Source organism: Schistocerca gregaria, chromosome 5 (genome assembly GCF_023897955.1).
Source record: "Schistocerca gregaria isolate iqSchGreg1 chromosome 5, iqSchGreg1.2, whole genome shotgun sequence".
In the NCBI taxonomy this organism is placed as follows: Eukaryota; Metazoa; Arthropoda; class Insecta; order Orthoptera; family Acrididae; genus Schistocerca; species Schistocerca gregaria.
This window is the reverse complement of record NC_064924.1, coordinates 493,000,205-493,021,738: the sequence shown is the minus strand read 5'-3', so window position 1 is coordinate 493,021,738 and position 21,534 is coordinate 493,000,205. Positions and strand designations below refer to the sequence as shown.

Sequence of the window (21,534 nt, the reverse complement as noted above, 5' to 3'; positions counted from 1 at the left end):
CCTAATTGTTAGTTAGCTTTCTACTCACACGCAGATTATCATCAGAGAGATTATATTACAAATTGGCAATATAACTACGTGGAAAAATCAAACTAGACTTACAATAAATTGTGTGCGAAGTCAACTTTCAGTTTACAACCCTTCTGTGCAATGTACAGGCAATATTTCAATCCACAAGTCTATGAATGGAAAAACTTTGGCACATTTTATTTATATAATTACAAGTAAAAATTAATGTGTGTTCTCATGTGCCACTGAATCATACTTTATTCAATTTCCACCTGCAGACACTTCACGCAGACCTTCCTGGAACATTCCAAACAAATCAGACCACCACAATGTTGATACAGATATTTTGTTTTCCTCTTCAGATGAGGAAGGCAAAACGCACAGGTTTTTCGATTTTCAAATTCTTCTTTCGGTGTCTGAGGCTCATCTTGTAAGTGAAGTATTCTTCTGGTGATGTCACTCAACTCTCGTGCCAAGTGTCCAATAGAAATTCTACGCTTCAGATGAGGTTCAACTAGGTCTCTTGCCAGAGTCTTCATGAAGCTCAATCTTGTCATTACTTCTGCCTTTGTTTAAGCTTGATGTACCACATAACAATTTACACCGCAAGCAAATGCCACTAATGTGAAGAAAATGGCCAAAGGCCATCTTCTTGTCTGGCGACTTGAAGAATAAGCTGCACACCTTAGGTGTAGACATTCCACACCACCTTTTGTTGTGTTATAAAATAGGGTGACCTCAAGTTTTCCTGATTCACGATCATTGTTTACTGAATGGGGCATAGAAGAGATCAGTGTTGCAACTCTGGACTTCTTGGGCATGAAGGAAACCAGAGTCATGTCTTCTGGAAAACCTTAAACATATGTCTTCACACCACGTTTCTTATTAGGTAAGAAGTTCTGTGGGATCTCCTTTTTATTCTTTTTCTGCATACCAATGTATGTGATACCTTTTTTTTTGAAAGTTCATTGACTAGTTCTACTGACGAGTACCAAATGCCACCAGTAGCATTCCTCCTTGTGCTTTCAATGGGATTTATCAACCGAAGAATAGCCTGTGTGAGAACACTGTGAGCTTTCTCATGGCTGAGAAGGGTGTGACCATTGCTTCCTTTTCCAGAATAAATGTATGCACTGTACAAGTAATTTGTACGAGCATCAGTCACACAGTGAACTGTCAGTCCATACTTTGCCGGTTTGTTTGGCATACCATTCTAAACCCACACCTTCTACGAAAAAGAACAAGCATTTCATCGACACACACTTTTGCACCTACAGAGTGGCAGAGTTGTGTTTTTGACGAAATGCAGAAAGATTTGTGAAATTGCTGCTGATTTGTCTATTTTCTTTCTTTCCTCCCCTAATGCAGACAATAAAAACAGAAATCTTTCTTTGCTAACAGTGCATCTGAAGACAACTCTGCCTGTTCCATCAGTTGCAGACAAGCTGTAAACAGACTCGTTCCCTGACTTGAAAATGAGTGAATACACTAACAGACCAATTGGAGCCTTCAATTCAATGGCATCAACATCTTGTAGATAGGATAAGGAATTGTGAGCATACTGAGCTCTAAGCTTAGATATTTTCAGATTTGTCCATCGAATGATTTCATCTAGAATGTCTGCTGTAAAGAATAGTTTCCATACCTCCATATCAGCAAGATTTTCTCTAAGACTTTTCACTATCTGTCACAGTCCAGGAAGCTACAAGACAATGTTGTGTTGCCTTGTTCTTACGTTAGCTGGTGGCTGCTTCTTTCTCCACCGAAAACATCCGTGCTTACCGAAAAAGGAAGCTCCATTGTCATCAGCTGTCACATCTTCATCACTTTCAGTTTACAGCTCTGAATAAGTGTTATGATCACTAAATATCTCAAAATCATTCTCATTATCGCTGTCATCAAAGTCTTCATCCAAAGATTCAACGGGACGATCTTGAACATCCACATCTGTCTCACATAACACACGTTGCATAGAAGGTCCAGCTTTCCCTGCCATGAAGGAACAGTAGCATGCAACAAAAACGCAGCATGCAAACATTATGGTACTTTGTGAGACCTCTCAAGGCCAATAATTATTAAACTAAGAGCAGCAACATTGCAAGAATGCTGGCACGTGTAGCTTTTCAGCCAATAGGAAGGGATACGGGAGAGACCATTTGGCTTTGCAAGGGTGTGAGAAATATCTCGACACAAAAATTTTTAGCAGTCTAAGAGACAGTCAATAGAAGTTGAGTGTTAAGGCAAAAATGAAAAACCAAATCCTCTTTACTTGGACCACGTCCATTGTCTTGTACAACAGAGGTAGACAAGAATCGTAGAAACATGAAAAATAATCATTTTCACAGCATCGAGCACATCATACAAATGCTACTGTACCATTATAATACGAAACCAACAGTACTAATCTGGAGACAAGCTGCAGGATTTGGCCCAAGAAGTAACAAGACTGTTAAGCTGCCAGATGTACTGCAACTAACGCATGCAGCTTTTCCACATGACACTGCCGAACGCTGGTGGGGATATAGCACAGCCGGTCATAAAAGAAGAAGAGAAAATGCTGCATGTGGTTGGCTTCGTGGATTATGTTGTTGATAGGCTCATTATTAATGTAGCAGGTGACACTTCCAGAACTGAAAGGTGGTTCTCGGATTCGGATAAGGAAGGAGCTAAGAGATTACCAGACGACTGACTGTAAGTAATACCTTCAGTGGCTTCAATTTTAACTATATGGTGAAATAATTCAATACTCTCTTATGTTACACACAGATTATTCAGAAAAATTACCCTGTGGTTAAGTCAGGAATTATCATCATTCTTGTTTTTAATTACAATAGTACATTAGCTAAAAATGATAACGTGTTGCGGCTTTCGTCTAGTCGTCTACGGAGCATATTGTGGGAGATTTGCAGTGTATTATTTCATTCTGCTTAAAAATTAAATGACATTCGAAACTTTATTGCTCCTCTGCTCGTCTCTTTTTACATGAGAACTGCAGCTGGCCATGTCACTGCAGACTAGCTGTACCAGCTGACCGGCCATTGCTGTCCAAATTAAATGTGCTGGTAAAGCTGTTGTATGGTATTATCCCTAAGGCGATGTGGTCGTAACGCACAGCACAAAACGTATCCTTATTATCATACTTGATAGTACTATAGACAGTTTGGCTGCAGCCCACGGGAAACAGAAATCCAATGATGTTCCAGCAAACGTGAAAGAATACATAGTGCAATGTTTACATCAGGTTTATTCTTATGATGAACGGATTATAACTCACATATAGACAACAAAATGCTTCTAACACCACCTCGTAGTGCAGTTAAGAGTCTACGCTGTGGGCACCTAGGCCTTTACTTACAGAATGGAAAGAAGACAAGATCTTTAAGGCTTCGTGCATAGAAACTGAGCCATTAATCCAGATGGACATCTTAAAATATTCCTTTTAACAACCTCCCAGCTGACACAAGCATTTATAACAGGAAGCCATTGGTATGTAATTTTTTTTTAAAAAAAAAAGAGACTGACATTACATTGTTAGAAACACAAGTACTTGCTTAAGAATTGAGGGAGTTCATAAATAGTTTGTCAAAGTATCCAGATGTGCTTTATTTTACAAATTATTTGTCCAGTAAGTTAATGAAGCTAATTAATCTTTGTTAGTGAACTATAGATGCATCATTTTTCTTTGTAACATACCTCATTAGTACTCTTCTGTTTCATATGTTTCTTCTCTGTTAAAACCATATACAGTCCAAATGCAAACATGATAAGGCCATGTCCAGCATCACCAAACATTATGGCAAACAGGAATGGAAAAGTGATGATTGTGTATAAAGCTGTAAACAATATTTCAGTTAATTTAAGTTCCTGAAGAGTGTGCCTAGTGAATATTGTGTCTCCCAGAAGATGAGAAACATAACTGTAATACAAATACATGTACATGACATAATCTTGACAGTAAATTGTGACCAAACGGCAAACTTACTTTGCGGCTACATAAGTATGAAAGAAAATTTTAATTTTAGTTTGTCATGTATCTGGTCATCTACCTATTTTCTGTTTGTATTGATCTCAGATCTCCAACTGTGTAAACTGACGAAACTTGGTGAAATACAATATTTCAACAGTGTATCTTACGGTCAACTTCAGGTAATATCTATGCAATGAGTGTGAACACAATGAGAACAATAAGACAATGGCATACCTGCTGTATGCCAGCAAAGTATCAAATAAAACCAGTAGAATCACGGCTTGGTGTAACAATGAATGGATTTTCAATCCACCTCCAATAATGAAGGTGCTATTAGGTAGTGTGAATATGACTTTGAGCTGTTGATTGTATCCCGTGTAACTGTGTAAGGTTTACATTGTGCTAACTGTGCAAAAGAAGAAGAAAGGTGTTGGAGCACAGGAGTTACAATGAACTCAACCACCCACAAAATCTCTGGTTGCATAATATCTATAGGGCATTCCGTGATATATGAGCAAATGAAAGTGCCAAGACAAACCTTGTCATTTTGGGATCCTGTCTTAAAAGAGGCTATGGAGATACAAGTGGCTGATGGCATGATCAATAGGGACAGTGGCTTCACTCTCATTAAGTATGGGAACCAGCATTCAGCCATCTGAAGTCACAATGTCAGCTGAGAGTGAGTTCCTTGCCTGTCAGTGGCAACAGACTCACTGAAAGATCGGAGTCTATGCCCGACCTCAGGGGATCGACGCACCCCACCAACACGTGCATGCTGTGATGTGCAGCCAGACAGTGGGGAGAGGTCTGGGAAGGGATAAGAGCATAAGAAAGGAAATACTCATTCTACATGTATTGCCTGAAGATGACAGCAGAATACACAGCTGAAATGCAGTATTTTGTCAATGACTGCAACTGGCTGGACACCTGAAATCAACGCAGATGATTCACTGGGAAAGCTTAAGGTCACTTACTTGCTTTTTATCTAAGTTAGTGGTGAACACCTTTCAAGAAAGAGACAAAAAGTCCAGGACATTTTCATTGTTGATAAACAGTTAGCACGACTCTGCACAATGTCAAAGTTATTTATCTATCCGTTTCCATATGTCCTGTAAAAAAAAACTTATCATCCTCATTTCTTTCATAATATGGCCCTTGGGTTCTATTCCAATTAAAGTGATAAAGACTGACAAATTTAAACTGCATCGGAAAAGCACAGACTGTGATTTGTCAAATGAACAACATGATATTTACCTACGAATCACAATAAACTTGTGTATTTCATTTTTATAGCTAATCTTTAAATTCTTATGTTGCTTCATAGAATTATGTTAGTGGTTATAATTATACTCATTTTCCTGTAATTGTTCTTTTATTTACATTCATTAGTCTTGTTACGGCATTAAGTGAAGTGCCTGCATGCCAGTCAGGAACGACAAAGCAGAGAAGGCTGAGAGAAGGGGTCAACTAATCCCACACTGTCTGACCCCCTTCCAAGATGACAATGCTACTGCATCGGCCCCTATGTGATGAGGACAAAGTGCCAAGACCAACTGGTGATGGCCCATTTCAATTGCAGCTTCAAGATTAGTGACTTGGATAGAAGTGTCGATGCTAGTCACTTCACTTGTTGAGTCTATGTAGCACAAACTTGGGATTATCTATACTGAAGAAGATTGATTATTTCGTATGTCGCACTTTTCTTGCTACACATCTGTGAAATTGCAAAAGTTAAGCACTGTAATTTTCTTTTTATACTAAAACTCATTAGTACAACTTGTTTAATTGTTTGTCTGGCAAACCGAGTATGCAGGCTTTCTAGACACTACAAGTCTATAGATGAAATATAAACCAGATGAACTAGTAACAGAGATATGTAAGATATTGAAATGTTAAAACTAAGTAAGTCTTGGAAATTTTGGATTACTGGAAAGAAGTTATTATTATTATTCTGGGTCATGTAGGTTTGTGTCAAAACTCAAAGTAAACAGAAAAAAAGTTGTACTATATTACATGTGTAAACTCCAGTACTCCCATCATACAATGAAAAAGCCAATTAAAAATCATATGGATTTAAAATGTTAAGTAAATTTTAATGGGAATCATGAAGGAAAAGCACTTCAGTTATGGAACTGTAATTATATCTTACATCTTCATGAATAGGTGAATAATTTGTGAATTGTTAAAATATTATAAATGGGGCAGAAAGGGTGACTGCAGGAGTCAGTCAGTCAGTCAATCAGTAGGAGCACTGTCAATGTTCAGTTTGTTTTGTACAATCTTAGAAAATACAAAATGTATTACCTTTTGTTGATTTTTCATTGATATATTAAAAATTGATTATTTCTGTTGAAAGAATCACTTTGGGACTTTTGCAGCTAACATAAATAAAATTTAAATATATCCAACAATTTTCAACACTGCTTATTCTAAATTTTCCTCTTCTGAAACCAAATTCATCATTTTGCAACAATAATCATATTATGAATATGAGCATTACACACTTTAATGGTGAAAATAGGTTCTTATACATTTCATCATCATAAAACTTCTTAATAGGTATATTGACATTAGGAAAAGGAATTTTGCCACTCACCATATAGTTGAGATGCTGAGTCACAGGTACGCACAACAAAAAGACTGTCGCAAATAAAGCTTTCGGATTGTAAGCAGTGTAGCTACAGTTGTCCAAGATTTCAGTCGTGTGTGTGTGTGTGTGTGTGTGTGTGTGTGTGTGTGTGTGTGTGTGTCTCGTCCTAACAGGCCAGAAACTTTATTTATGAAAGTCTTCTTGTTGTGACTATCTATGACTCAGCATCCCTGTTATATGGCGAGTGGCAACTCTCCTTTTCATAACACTGTTACATTCTATCCTGGATTTTCCGTTGTTTAGTTGGTATATTGCAATGAAAAACTGTTTAGTGAAGAACTGAGTGTTCTGTTTTCACCATACACTGAATAAAACAATACAACAGCATGAGTGTGAGGCACACCATATAGTATAGTTTACTGAAACAGTCTGTGACTATATCAACAGTCGACTATGTCAACAGTCAGAGAAGTCAATTTACAGTTTTAGCCCTTCATTGTTTCACCATGTGACGAAGCAAGCTGGGATCCCTTTACTTCCTCTCTTGTTTTGCCATTTGACTCCTTAAATTCATATTTTCATTTTTGCTTGATTACTTTTAACATTCATGAGTATAATCTGCATTTTCCATAAAAGAGAAAGGTTGGCCCTCAGTCTTAAGTATCTAATTTTGTGCCTAGTTTTCTGTATGTAATCAGTTTCCTAATTTATTTTGACTATTCCTAGTTAATATCTTTTGTTACAGGGTGAAATCAACAATTGTTTAATGACTTAGATTCTATTGTTGACTTACAGACAAATATAAATTCTGCAATAATTATAAACATTTGGAAGAAGAACTACTATGATTCTTAAATTATTTATTTGGCTCTATTCGAAAACATGTTAGAAAGCCAGCTCTTAATTTATTCCAAAATAATTACCAGGTTTGTCAACATTATTGTTTGTACAACTATATCTGTTAATTTCATTATTTAAACAAATAATTTGGCCTAACCCTTGCGGTAGAAGTACCTGTTTAAAAGGAGGAATTTTTCTATATATTCAGTTAATTGAATGAATTATGTTTTAATTGTAATTTCTGTAACTTGAACATTGAACAATGTATAGTTTCAGTGCCTATTTTTGTGAGGATATATACATGTCCGAAGTTTGGTCCTGAGATAGTAAGTCCACATCCAATTTTCAGACAGGAAGTCTGTATCAATTAGACTAATGCGTCAACTGAACAATGGAATTAGTGTTACATAAATAGGCCATACGTTAAAACAATGACAGTGTCTGTTCACCTTATTTGCAAAATAGTGAACTGGGTGGTTAGGTATTTACTGTTTGTACATGTTCAACAGCGAACTATTGTAGCAGTATGCTGAGGTTTGCCTGCAAGCTATTAATGAGGCATATCACTTACCAACAGTGAACTAGCCATATAACTGGCTAATATTGGGGGGAGGGGTGGGGGGGTTAAACAGTGAAAGCAAAAAAACTGTGATATGCAACTGTGCAACTGTAGGCAACTTCACTTACAGTAGCCAGTGTTGAACTTCCACCCCCCATTTTGCAGCTAGTATAACAACGCAGTACGTCGACACCAAGAACTATCAATGAAGAAATAAAACAGGCGAATGTCACAACCACACCATACATGAGGCCAAGCTGAAACCTCTGCAACTCAAGGTTCACTTTGGCACTTGGTTCACTAGTTTCTTAACCACTTCAAACCTTTCCTCCACCCAGCCAATAAGATCACCTCTACCAGTACCCAATATTTAAGGTACCTGCTGCAAAAACCCTTGCTGTTACAGAGATCATTATATTCTATAGCCTAAGGTTTTTGTTAATCATTTCACTTACATACATTGACATTAAACATTATTTTATCCCAGTGTGACACTTTTAGTGGATTATATGTAAGTGGTTTTCCTGAAGTGCTCATCTGTCAATTCACAGTTTATTTCACATATTTACTTACAATAATTATTTTGTTTCTCTGGTAATGTTTTGCCCACCTCTTCCTTGATGGTATACTTTCCCCACAAGAAAATGTGCTAACAACATTTGGGAAGAACCAATAATTCCATATTAAAGTTTTCTTGGGCCTTTCGGGCTCATTTCTTTCATGTGTAAAGGAAGGAGGGGCAGTTTTCAAAATTAAGAATGTGACTGTTGTTGGTCTTAAAACAAAAATGAAATATGAAGTTTACATATGGTTCAAGCTTCTGGGCTACCGTGCATGATGTAAAAAGAGAGAAGGAAAATGATGCTATTTACTGATATTCACCCCATCAGATGTTGCTCCTACACTGTCTATGAATTAATCTGTTGGACTGAAATACAGTCTTCCTGTGCTGTTGGTTGCCCTGTCTCCCTTTCACCATATTCCAAATTGTTTTAATTTTATTATCAGGTGTGCTAATCTCAGACTTAAAGCACATACTTCTGGACTTTTTAATAACTTTTCTTAATACAGTGCAGTAGTTTTTATAATGTTTCACTGTTTCGGGATCATTACTCCTCCTAGCTGTAAGACACGTTTCCCTTTTCCGTTTACAAGATTTTTTATCCCTTTAGTAAGCCATGGCTTTTTACATGGTTTCTTACAATTATATCTCACTATTTTCTTAGGGAAACTGTTTTGAAATATACTCACAAAGGTATCATGAAATAGATTAAATTTTAAATTAGCATCATGTTCCCTGTACACCTCATCCCAGTCTAACTGTTGGAAGCTTTCCCTAAAATTCTGAATTGTTTAATCATTAACTGAGTGCACTATTTTGGAGAACTGTTCTGCATTACTGTACAGAGCTACATCCACATACTGTAACTAGCTGTGCATCATGATCAAACAGACCATTCTTAACAGGAAAAATGTTTATTTGATTAAATTTATCTTGGCCTATGAAAACATTATCTATCAGCGTGCTGCTTTCCTGTACCACCCGAGAAGGAAAAATCAATAACCAATGTTAAATTGAAAGAACCAAGTAATACTTCAAGGTCAAGCTTTCTATTGGACTCTTTCAGAAAATCTATATTCAAATCCCCACAAATAATAATTTGCTTTCCTCTGTTTGACAGACAGCACAACAAAGAATCCAAGTTTTCCAAAAATAGTAGAAAATTTCCCAATGGGGACCTATACATGCCCACCATTATAAAAGTGCCATTATTTAGTTTAAGGTCACATGCACATGCTTATAAATGTTGCTCTACGCAAAAATTTTCAGTTTCCAAATTTTTAACACTATGACTGATTTTAACTTTCCCTGTCTCACACTGCCTAACACAGAGAGAATCACATAAAATTTGCATTGCAAATATGGAAAGTGCTAATGATGAGTGGTTTTCACAGAAATGATTGGTAGTAAGGGGTTTGTATTGTTAGCCAACCAACAAATTGTAATACTGCTTACAAAGTTACTCTTCATGCAAACATACACTTTTTTTAAATGGAACAATGCCTATTAACATTAACAAGCTAATAAATTAGAATATCAGTAGTGTTTGTTACAGTATTCTAGTGTGAGTCGTTTACAAGCTACTGTATTTTGCAAAGTTCCCACACTGACTCTTGTACAATATCTGTGGTAGCACACATTAAAGAACAACACAAGAGTATACAATAATTTTGAGGACTCTGACCAGTATCGAGATAACTTACAATCACAGGCTGTGTTCAAAATGAACACCAGCAATGGCAAAACACACTTGCAGTGCAAAACTGCTGCACACATGCTAGTATTTCAGTGACAATGTCCAAGCACACAACAGTAATACATCACTACATATCACCAGATGTAGTTGGTATTTCTTGTACATAGAGTCTTTCAACTTTCCCCACAGAAAACAGTCTACAGGTGTCAAATATGGGGAATGGACTGGCCAAGGTACAGGTCCTCTGCAACCAACCCAACAAGTTGTGAAGACATGCTGGACAGCCATCATGTTGCAACCCAGGCTGCTCCTCGTCTGCAGTGGAATGTTTTCTAGCATACAAGGAAGGCAATCAGTTAGGAGGATGTGTGTTCAGTATTCCGTCTATGAAAAACAGACCTTTTGAGCTGATGGTTCACTATCCCACACACTCGTGGTTCACTAACCCACACCACTTGTTTAGACTCCATGGGTGCTGATGTTCCACCTGGCGAAGCCAATATGGATTTTCAACAGGCCAATAGTGCATGTTTTGATGATTTATCTGGCCTCATTTGTTAAATGTGGTTTCATCACTAAATAAAAGAAAAGGTACATCTGGAGAATCCTGTCTTAATGCCCATGTACAGAAGTCGACACAACTCTCATAATCATTTCCATTTAGCTCTTGATGGAGAGAGATGTGATAGGGATGCAACGTATGTTGGTGGGGGATGCATGGTACATCTGCTTGACTCCTACCACTTCCTCATGTGACTGTGCAGGAGCTAATGTGCAGATCAACGCAACAGCAGCACGAACATAATTTCCCCCTCTTCTGTCACTTGTTTCTCCTATTATGATGTCTAGGTGTTACACTGCCACTTTCACTTACACGTAACTGGTTGAAGAGGTTGATAAATAACTGATGTCTTTTGGGATATCTTGCCGCATGCATTGAACAAGAATGAACTACATTCTTTTCCTACACTCTCCACACACAATAATGTCAGCTTTCTCCACACTGGTAAATCCCATTGTCCACTCACAACCTGCACCTTAGACTGTCACACACTAACTGACTAGCAAGTTGCAATGCACCCAAGGAACACACAAGCACATTGTAAGCAAACTAACATCATCTTACCCAGCAACTACAGAGACTGAATGGCACAAACAAGTGTTGATGTAGAAACTTTTCAAAAGACGATGTTTTGTAAATGACTCGTACTAGAGTCATACAACAAACATCACTGATATTTTAACTGACCCTACTTTCAGTGTGTTAATGTCAATAGGCATCATTCCATTTTTTTTTAAATGTGTGTTTGCACAAAAAACACACTTTCTAAGTAGTATTACAATGTGGTTTTTGGTTAACAATATGAGCCCCTGAGTACCAATACATTCTGCAAAAACTGCACATCAACAGCACTTTGCGTTTCTGCAATATTTGTGGTGCACGTTTTAGGTGATTCACCCTGTATATTTGAATAATAATTTTATTCATTTGTTGTTATTTAAGCTGTGACTGCATACACCAGCATGAAACACAGAAATAAAGATGAATGAAAATTTGGGTATCTGATAAGCAATCAACTTTCTAAAATTTGACACGTCTAAATACGTAAAAGATTTTTCACGTCTCTTTTCATGACAGTTTATCAGTGTGACAATATGGTTTCAGTAATGAGCACAGTAAAAAGAAGTTCTCAATACTTTCCTTGTAAATTCAGATACCTGAAATACATTTACAGTGCCATAGCGTGGAGTTCTGGTTCTGCCACCTGGTGCGAGCCCTGAATCAGTCCCCCCCCCCCCCCCCTTTTCAACCAAGAAAAAAATTTAAGACACATCTCTGACAACATGTACCAATATTTGACAAGTACTTACCAATATCCTTGAAATTCATTTTCCTTGTGTAATTTTTTGGGGGTCTTTTATGGTTTTGTTGTGCTGAATAAACCATTTTAAATCATTTTTGGGGGTTATTTATGTGAGTTATTTGTACAAATTATCCATAACAGCGAAGAAAATCCATCGTATGTTTACCACAGTTTCAACAAAGAATATATACAAATTAATCTATTGATAAGTAAATAATTTGTAACATCTGAACATACAGTCAATGGGCTTTCACAGCAATGAATTATGCTGTTTTGATTTAAGTTTGGGGAGTACCTTTATATATGTTACAATCTACAATAATTCCTTGTCAGTAGGAACTCAGCAGGCATTTCCACTGCCCATTACACAAGATGCATCCAATCTGTATATGGACAGTCATGCTCCACTTCATTGTCTTACCACTGCCTGACAGTCCGAGTTCAGGATTTCTTGAATTCACAAGAATTTCACCACTCACAAGAACTTACCTTGATGTATAAACTTTTCATTACGATAGGATGAAAATAATAATAATGCGTAGTCATGCCTCGAACTGACACCAAGGAGGAAAGTGCTGTGGGGTGGGGGGTACCAGTAGCAGGAGAGGGGAATGAGCCAATGGGAATCCTTATACTGAAGCTGATGCCAGTTAGTCTGTTACCACAGCACTTCTTGGCTGAAACATTTAATCTAAAATAAATGTCCTCCAAATCAAAAATTTAGAAGACCTAATAAGGAACCATTTCATTATCTAGAATAAAGTATACATCCTGTGAGGTATGGGAAACATGTGGTACATTTTCTTTCTTTTTTTATAGCTCTGATTTTCTACTGTGAGCGAGTATGTATTAACTTAAGCCAGACAAGCAGTAGGTTGTAGAAGTGTTAGTTACCTGAAGAAGCCTGTTGACTGAGAAAACAGACTTTCCTTTACATAGGGCTAAAATCAATGGCATCATAGTTGTGATGTAATCTCCTTGTCCAGTAATTTATAGAGAATCTTGAAGAATTTCTACAACTATCGATAAAAATGTCCTTACTATTTGCTTTGCCGATCAAGATGTAGTTAAGATAACTTTGTGTGATGATATAAAGTATGTCTTTTTTGGGCTGAAGATAACCCTTATGGCTAAAGTAGCAGTAACTCACATTACATTTGTTTAGATCAGATGTTACGATACTATTTTGAATCACTACTATTTGTTCAGTTGGCCTGAAATTCTGTATAAGTACATATGCAGTCACAATGACCATACAGACAGGGCTAGCTTAGCCACTATACCCCCCCCCCCCCCCCAAATCTAAGCTAAGCAGGGCCATGGCCCTCCACCAAGTTACACCACTGTATATTTATGTACTTACCTGGGTTAAGCTCCTGGTAACTTATTGCTCCATATGCATCAATTAGGTTCTGGAAACCTGCAGTGAATTTATTTGTTCTGTTGAATGTTGGTGGCGTTTCTGATGTTTCAATTGCATTGAGGAAAGATGGAATTGAACTGCCACAGGCTTTCTGAAAGTAAACAGTATAAATTTGTTTACTGTCTATAGACACAGTCAGTAACATACATCTACATATCACTATGAAGGGCATAGTAGAGTTTATACATTTAAGTATCAAAATATAATATACATTTAGAAATAGTAAAAACTCAACTAAAAAAAAGGAGTAATGAGACCAATTTAAAAATACTTGGTGGAAGTATGTTAAGTAGTTCTGTACATTTCATGTGCTACATCTTTGAGCCGAACTGTAATTTTAGTGATAGTAAACAATGTTCTTCCCCCCTCTAATTGCTGCATTACAAAAAAAAATTAGGACCACAATAAAAAGAAGGTGGTCACAGTTCAAATTAGCATTTGAGATGTGGTGCTACAGAAGGATATTGAAAATTAGTTGGATTCATAAGGTAAGGAATGAGGAGGTCCTCTGCAGAATCGGTGAGGAAACGAAAATATGGAAAACACTGACAAGAAGAAGGGAGAGGATGGTAGGACATCAGTTAAGACTGAATTCTGTAACACCTACAACTATCAAAAAGGAAGGCAAAGTATATCTATTCAAAAAAGCTGATAAAAATGCTCTTAACACCTTTTTAAGACACAGTCTTCTCTCCTAATCTGATCAATTGTGAAATGATTTCAAAGAGACAGTATTGTCAGCATTTGAGAGATATATACCACATAAATTAATAAGTGATGGTACTGAGCTCCAATGGTACACAAAACAGGTCAGATCACTGTTGCAAAAGCAGTGAGAAAAGTATGCTAAACTTAAAAGAATACAAAATCCCAAAGACTGGCAAAGTTTTGCAGAAGTTCAAAATATAGCGCGTACTTCAATGCGAGATGCTTTTAATAATTTCCACAACGTAACTCTGTCTCAAAATCTGGCAGAAAACCCAAAGAGATTCTGGTCATATATAGAGCACACCAGTGGCAAGATGTAATCAATACCTTCACTGTGTGATAACAACGGTGAAGTCACTGAAAACAGTGCCACTAAAGCAGAGGTATTAAACACGGCTTTTCGAAACTCCATCATCAAAGAAGACGAAGTAAATATTCCTGAATTCCAATCAAGAACAACTGCCACAATGAGAAACATAGAAGTAGATATCCTCAGTGTTGCAAAGCAGCTTAAATCATGGAAAACCTAAATCAGGATGGCCGGACGCAGAATTGAACCATCTTCCTCCTGAATGCGAGTCCAGTGTGCTAACCATTGCGCCATCTCACTCAGTTTTGCAGTAGCGTTTTGGAACATACACTGTATTCGAACATTATGAAGTACCTCGAAGAAAACGATTTATTGACACATAGTCAGCACGGATTAAGAAAATACTGTTCTTGCGAAACACAGCTAGCTCTTTATACTCACGAAGTAATGAGTGCTATCGACAGGTAATGTGAAATTGATTCCATATTTTTAGATTTCCAGAAGGCTTTCAACACCATTCCTCAAAAGTGTCTTCTAACCAAACTGCGTGCTTATGGAATATCATCTCAGTTGTGTGACTGGATTTGTGATTTCCTGTCAGAAAGGTTTCAGTTCGTAGTAATAGGAAAGTCACTGAGTAAAACAGAAGTAATATTTGGTGTTCCCAAAGCATGTGTTAGAGGCACTCTATTGTTCCTGATCTACATTAACGACACAGGAGACAATCTGAGTAGCCGTCTTGGACTGTTTGCAGATGATGCTGTCATTTACTGTCTTGTAAAGCCATCAGATAACCAAGATGAATTGCAAAATGATTTAGGTAAGAAATCTGTATGGTGCAAAAAGTAGCAACTGACCCTGAATAAAGAAATTTGTGAAGTTATTCACATGAGTACTAAAATAAATCCACTCAATTTTGATTACACAGTAAGTCACACAATTCTGAAAGCTGTAAATTCAACTAAACACTTAGGGATTACAATTACAAATAACCTGAATTGGAACAATCACATAGATAATGTTGTGGGAAGAGCAAACCAAAGACTGCAATTCATTGGCGGAATATTTAGAAGGCGCAACAGATTTACTAAAGAGACTTCTTACACCACACTGGTCCACCCTATTCTGGAGTATTGCTGTGTGGTATGGGATCCGCATCAGGTGGGCATGACAGATGACATTGAAAAAGTTTGAAGAAGGGCAGCTCATTTTGTATTATCACAAAATAGGGGAGATAGTGCCACAGGCACGACATGTGAATTGGAGTGGCAGTCATTAAAACAAAGGTGTTTTTCGTTGCGGCAGGATCTTCTCATGAAATTTCTTCTGATTGCAAAGACATTCTGTTGGCACCCACCTACACAGGGAAAAATGATGATCATGATAAAATAAGAGATATCAGGGCTCACACAGGAAAATTTCAGCACTCTTTTTCCCGACGTTCAAGAGTCGAACGGTAGAGAGACAGCTTGAAGGTGGTTCATTGAACCCTCTCCCAGGCACTTTACTGGGTTGGGGGTTAGGTTGTTTGAGTCAAGAGACCGAACTGTGAGGTCATCGGTCTGATTGGATTAGGGAAGGACGAGGAGGGAAATTAGCCATGCCCTTTCAAAGGAATCATTCCGGCATTTGCCTGGAGCGATTTAGGGAAATCACGGAAAACCTAAATCAGGAAGGCCGGATGTGGGATTGAACTGTCATCTTCCCGAATGCGAGTCCAGTGTGCTAACCACTGCGGCACATTGCTCGGTCACTTTATTGGGAATAGCAGAGTAGTCACATAGATGTAGATGACATCAAGGAATAAATTTCATGGTACTATAGCTGTAGACGGTAAAAATTTTAGAGTTGTAGAGGAAGAGAAGACTGGAATACATCCAGCAAATAATTGTGGGTGTAATTTGCAAGTGCTAGTCTGAGCTGAAGAGGTTGGCACAGGAAAGAAGTTTGTTGTGGGCCACACATTAAACCAGCCAGAAGACTGATTACTTTTAAAAAATGCTGCATCCTCTGTGTCTGGGATCGAAGCTGATGTACCAGTCTTCAGACAGTGATTCCTACGCACTCGGATCCTTGTATAGCTGGAATTCGTTGAGTTCGTCAGTGGAGAGTGATATAGCACAGTGTTCTGTTAAAAAGAGACTTTTCTGCATGGAGAGTACAAACTTCATTGTGTGATTCATTTCCTCCACAGTACGCTGAACAGGTTTTCCATGTTGCCATTCTATGCCCAATGCCCTTTCTGGGGTAAGCAATGTGATCACAAAGGCAAAACCAAAACACAGCTGACATTTATTGTCACAAACCTTGATCATCAACACAGCCATTGTTGCTGCTGCCATAGCTACCTCTCACCCAGTAGGAACAGTCATGAATATTGCAGCATAAACATCTGAATAAGGTATTCATGCAGCTTGAAACATTCACAGAAAGAAGAAAACCAAAGCTCTGCTTCCTGTAACCAGGGCACCAATCAGGAGCTACTTGCAAGAGCAGTATCAGCTCCAACGTTGAGAAAGTTGACAATGGCTGTGAGAGTGACCCTCACCCCCAAACTATATCAAATGACACCAGTAGCAGACTTTGAGAATGTGGTCTATTGGTCCCAACTATTCACAGAAAAACCGAAGCAGATACTCCCCCAGGTTACCATTAATAGGACTCCAAATCAATTTCAGCTGGAAGTGAGTGCTACTGTCTCAATAATAAGTGATCTTATATACAACAATTAGGGACTGCCATTCATCAGACCTACTGCACAGCATTGTCATTGTTGTTTTGAGTAAAATACCCCGTCAAGGGAGGTTGCAAATCTGTCACAATGTCAAAAAAGTATCTTTCCTTCTTGGTTGTTTCTTCTGCCCGAGCACAGAATATTTTTGGTTTAGACTCTTTTGAAGCCTCTGGTATTCCAATTGACAATGAAGTCCATAATACTTCAGAATGCATTCCATCAGACACGTTACAGGAGTCATACAATGACTTTTTTCTCTCTTCAATGCTCAACTTTGTTGTGCAAAGGACTATACTATACTGTACACATAACACATAGATCCATGGCAACACCCTAGTTCTATCATGCTAGCCCTATTCCTGCTGCTATCTGTGATCCCCTAAAACAAGAACTTGATTGTCTTGAATGACAACAAATTCATACAACGTTCTCATTCAGTCAATGTATGTAATAACAGCAAAATAACAGATGTGCAAAATTACATACCTGTGTCATTAACATCAGTTCACTGCAGAATTCTTTAACATATTCTAAAGTTCAGATACAGAGGCAGAAAAGCTTCTGCCCACAAATCAGTGCAGAATTAGAAATCATCACTTGTGCAAACCTCAACCTGCCCTTTTCTCTCATGATGTCCTGCGAACAATGGATGAAGAGCAACAAGCAGATTCCATATTCCTAGATTTCCCCAAAGAATATGGCATGATGCCCCAACATAGACATTTTACAAAGGTCTGACAATAGGATTCCAGATAGGTAAGCAGCTTGAAGACAATCAATTCCAGTGGGTTATCATGGGAGGTGAGTGTTCACCAAAGACAAGGTTACCATGAGAAGTGCCCCAAGGAAATGTAATAGGACCACTTTTGCTTTCTATATACATATATCTTCTGAAAAATAGGTGAAAAGCAGTCTATGATGCAAGGGAAAATGTTCCGAAGTGACTGTAGGAGCATAAAAGACAACAGACCGAATTTTTGTCCTGTGTAATGAATGGCAGGTTGCTATAAATGTAGAAAAACATAAGTTAATGCAGATGTGTAGGAAAAACAATGCTGCAATGTTTAAATGCTGTATTAGTGTGTATTGCCTGACATCGACATGTTGATTACATATTAAGATGTTATGCTGCAAAGTGATATGAAATGGAACGAGCATAGAAGGCTGGTAAAAGGAAGATGAATGATCAGCTCTGGCTTACTGCGAGAACTTTGGGAAAGTTGTGACATTCCATTTGTTTGGACAACAATTTTATTCGCTATTTTAACACTTTACTGGGACTCTGCAGTTAACAACATACAACATTTGTAAGTGGATTTCCTTCTTGGAGGTTCTGAATGCTGGGGAGCTACCAACATTTAGCCATGAAGGTAAGACTTTTCGCTATAAATTAATTATTAAAAGTCACATTCAGCAGATTAAATGCTTATGTGACCCTAAATATTATTAAGATGTAAACTGTTGTAGTTGCGCTGGAAAAGTCCCTGAGCTTCAAGCGCTAATAGAAAGCACAGAAGCGGATATCGTTATAGGTACAGAAAGCTGGCTAAAGCCTGAAATAAGTTCTGCAGAAATTTTTACGAAGTCTCAGACGGTGTTCAGGAAAGATAGATTAGGCAGAATTGGTGGTGGAGTGTTGGTGTCTGTCAGTAGTGGTTTATCTTGTAGTGAAGTCGAAGTAGATACTCCGTGCGAATTGGTGTGGGTGGAGGTTATACTTAACAGCCGAATTAAGTTAATAATTGGCTCCTTCTACCGACCCCCAGACTCCGATGATACAGTTGCGGAACAGTTCAGAGAAAGTTTGAGTCTCGTAACAAATAAATACCCCACTCATACGGTTATAGTTGGTGGGGACTTCAACCTACCCTCGGTATGTTGGCAAAAATACTTGTTCAAAACCGGTGGTAGGCACAAAACGTCTTCCGAGATTGTCCTAAATGCATTCTCCGAAAATTATTTAGAGCAGTTAGTCCACGAACCCACGCGAATTGTAAATGGTTGCGAAAACACACTTGACCTCTTGGCCACAAACAATCCAGAGCTGATAGAGAGCATCATGACTGATACAGGGATTAGTGATCACAAGGTCATTGTAGCTAGGCTCAATACCATTTCTTCCAAATCCATCAGAAACAAACGCAAAATAATTTTATTTAAAAAAGCGGATAAAGTACCACTAGAAGCCTTCCTAAAAGACAATTTCCATTCCTTCCGAACTGACTATGCGAATGTAGACGAGATGTGGCTCAAATTCAAAGATATAGTAGCAACAGCAATTGAGATATTCATACCTCATAAATTGGTAAGAGATGGAACGGATCCCCCGTGGTACACAAAAAAGGTCCGAACGCTGTTGCAGAGGCAACGGAAAAAGCATGCGAAGTTCAGAAGAACGCGAAATCCTGAAGATGGGCTAAAATTTACAGACGCGCGAAATTTGGCACGTACTTCGATGCGAGATGCCTTTAATAGGTTCCACAACGAAACATTGTCTCGAAATTTGGTAGAAAATCCGAAGAAATTCTGGTCGTATGTAAAGTACACAAGCGGCAAGACGCAGTCAATACCTTCGCTGCGCAGTGCCGATGGTACTGTTATCGACGACTGCGCCGCTAAAGCGGAGTTATTGAACGCAGTTTTCCGAAATTCCTTCACCAGGGAAGACGAATGGAATATTCCAGAATTTGAAACATGAACATCTGCTAGCATGAGTTTCTTAGAAGTAGATACCTTAGGGGTTGCGAAGCAACTCAAATCGCTTGATACGGGCAAGTCTTCAGGTCCAGATTGTATACCGATTAGGTTCCTTTCAGATTACGCTGATACTATAGCTCCCTACTTAGCACTCATATACAACCGCTCGCTCACCGATAGATCTGTACCTACAGATTGGAAAATTGCGCAGGTCGCACCAGTGTTCAAGAAGGGTAGTAGGAGTAATCCATTTAACTACAGACCTATATCATTGACGTCGGTTTGCAGTAGGGTTTTGGAGCATATACTGTATTCAAACATTATGAATCACCTCGAAGGGAACGATCTATTGACACGTAATCAGCATGGCTTCAGAAAACATCGCTCTTGTGCAACGCAGCTAGCTCTTTATTCGCACGAAGTAATGGCCGCTATCGACAGGGGATCTCAAGTTGATTCCGTATTTCTAGATTTCCGGAAAGCTTTTGACACCGTTCCTCACAAGCGACTTCTAATCAAGCTGCGGAGCTATGGGGTATCGTCTCAGTTGTGCGACTGGATTCGTGATTTCCTGTCAGGAAGGTCGCAGTTCGTAGTAATAGACGGCAAATCATCGAGTAAAACTGAAGTGATATCAGGTGTTCCCCAGGGAAGCGTCCTGGGACCTCTACTGTTCCTGATCTATATAAATGACCTGGGTGACAATCTGAGCAGTTCTATTAGGTTGTTAGCAGATGATGCTGTAATTTACCGTCTAGTAAGGTCATCCGAAGACCAGTATCAGCTGCAAAGCGATTTAGAAAAGATTGCTGTATGGTGTGTCAGGTGGCAGTTGACGCTAAATAACAAAAAGTGTGAGATGATTCACATGAGTTCCAAAAGAAATCCGTTGGAATTCGATTACTCGATAAATAGTACAATTCTCAAGGCTGTCAATTCAACTAAGTACCTGGGTGTTAAAATTACAAACAACTTCAGTTGGGAGGACCACATAGATAATATTGTCGGGAAGACGAGCCAAAGGTTGCGTTTCATTGGCAGGACACTTAGAAGATGCAACAAGTCCACTAAAGAGACAGCTTACACTACACTCGTTCGTCCTCTGTTAGAATATTGCTGCGCGGTGTGGGATCCTTACCAGGTGTGATTGACGGAGGACATCGAGAGGGTGCAAAGAAGGGCAGCTCGTTTTGTATTATCGCGTTATAGGGGAGAGAGTGTGGCAGATATGATACACGAGTTGGGATGGAAGTCATTACAGCATAGACGTTTTTCGTCGCGGCGAGACCTTTTTACGAAATTTCAGTCACCAACTTTCTCTTCCGAATGCGAAAATATTTTGTTGAGCCCAACCTACATAGGTAGGAATGATCATCAAAATAAAATAAGAGAAATCAGAGCTCGAACAGAAAGGTTTAGGTGTTCGTTTTTCCCGCTCGCTGTTCGGGAGTGGAATAGTAGAGAGATAGTATGATTGTGGTTCGATGAACCCTCTGCCAAGCACTTAAATGTGAATTGCAGAGTAGTCATGTAGATGTAGATGAAGGCTTTGCTACTATCATACCAACATTCAG

General features: G+C 38.5%; 1 protein-coding gene across 7 annotated transcripts in view; it reads right to left on the bottom strand.

Annotated features, from left to right (window-relative positions):
* LOC126272722 (V-type proton ATPase 116 kDa subunit a 1) overlaps positions 1 to 21,534 on the bottom strand; it is a 610,777-nt gene that overhangs the window by 43,003 nt on the left and 546,240 nt on the right. For all 7 annotated transcript variants that reach the window (XM_049975766.1, XM_049975767.1, XM_049975765.1 and 4 more), the window contains 2 exons: positions 13,452 to 13,602; positions 3,703 to 3,842 (listed from right to left, as the gene is read on the bottom strand). In XM_049975766.1, coding sequence (XP_049831723.1) covers positions 3,703 to 3,842; positions 13,452 to 13,602 — 291 coding nt within the window. The remainder of the gene's footprint in view (positions 1 to 3,702; positions 3,843 to 13,451; positions 13,603 to 21,534) is intronic.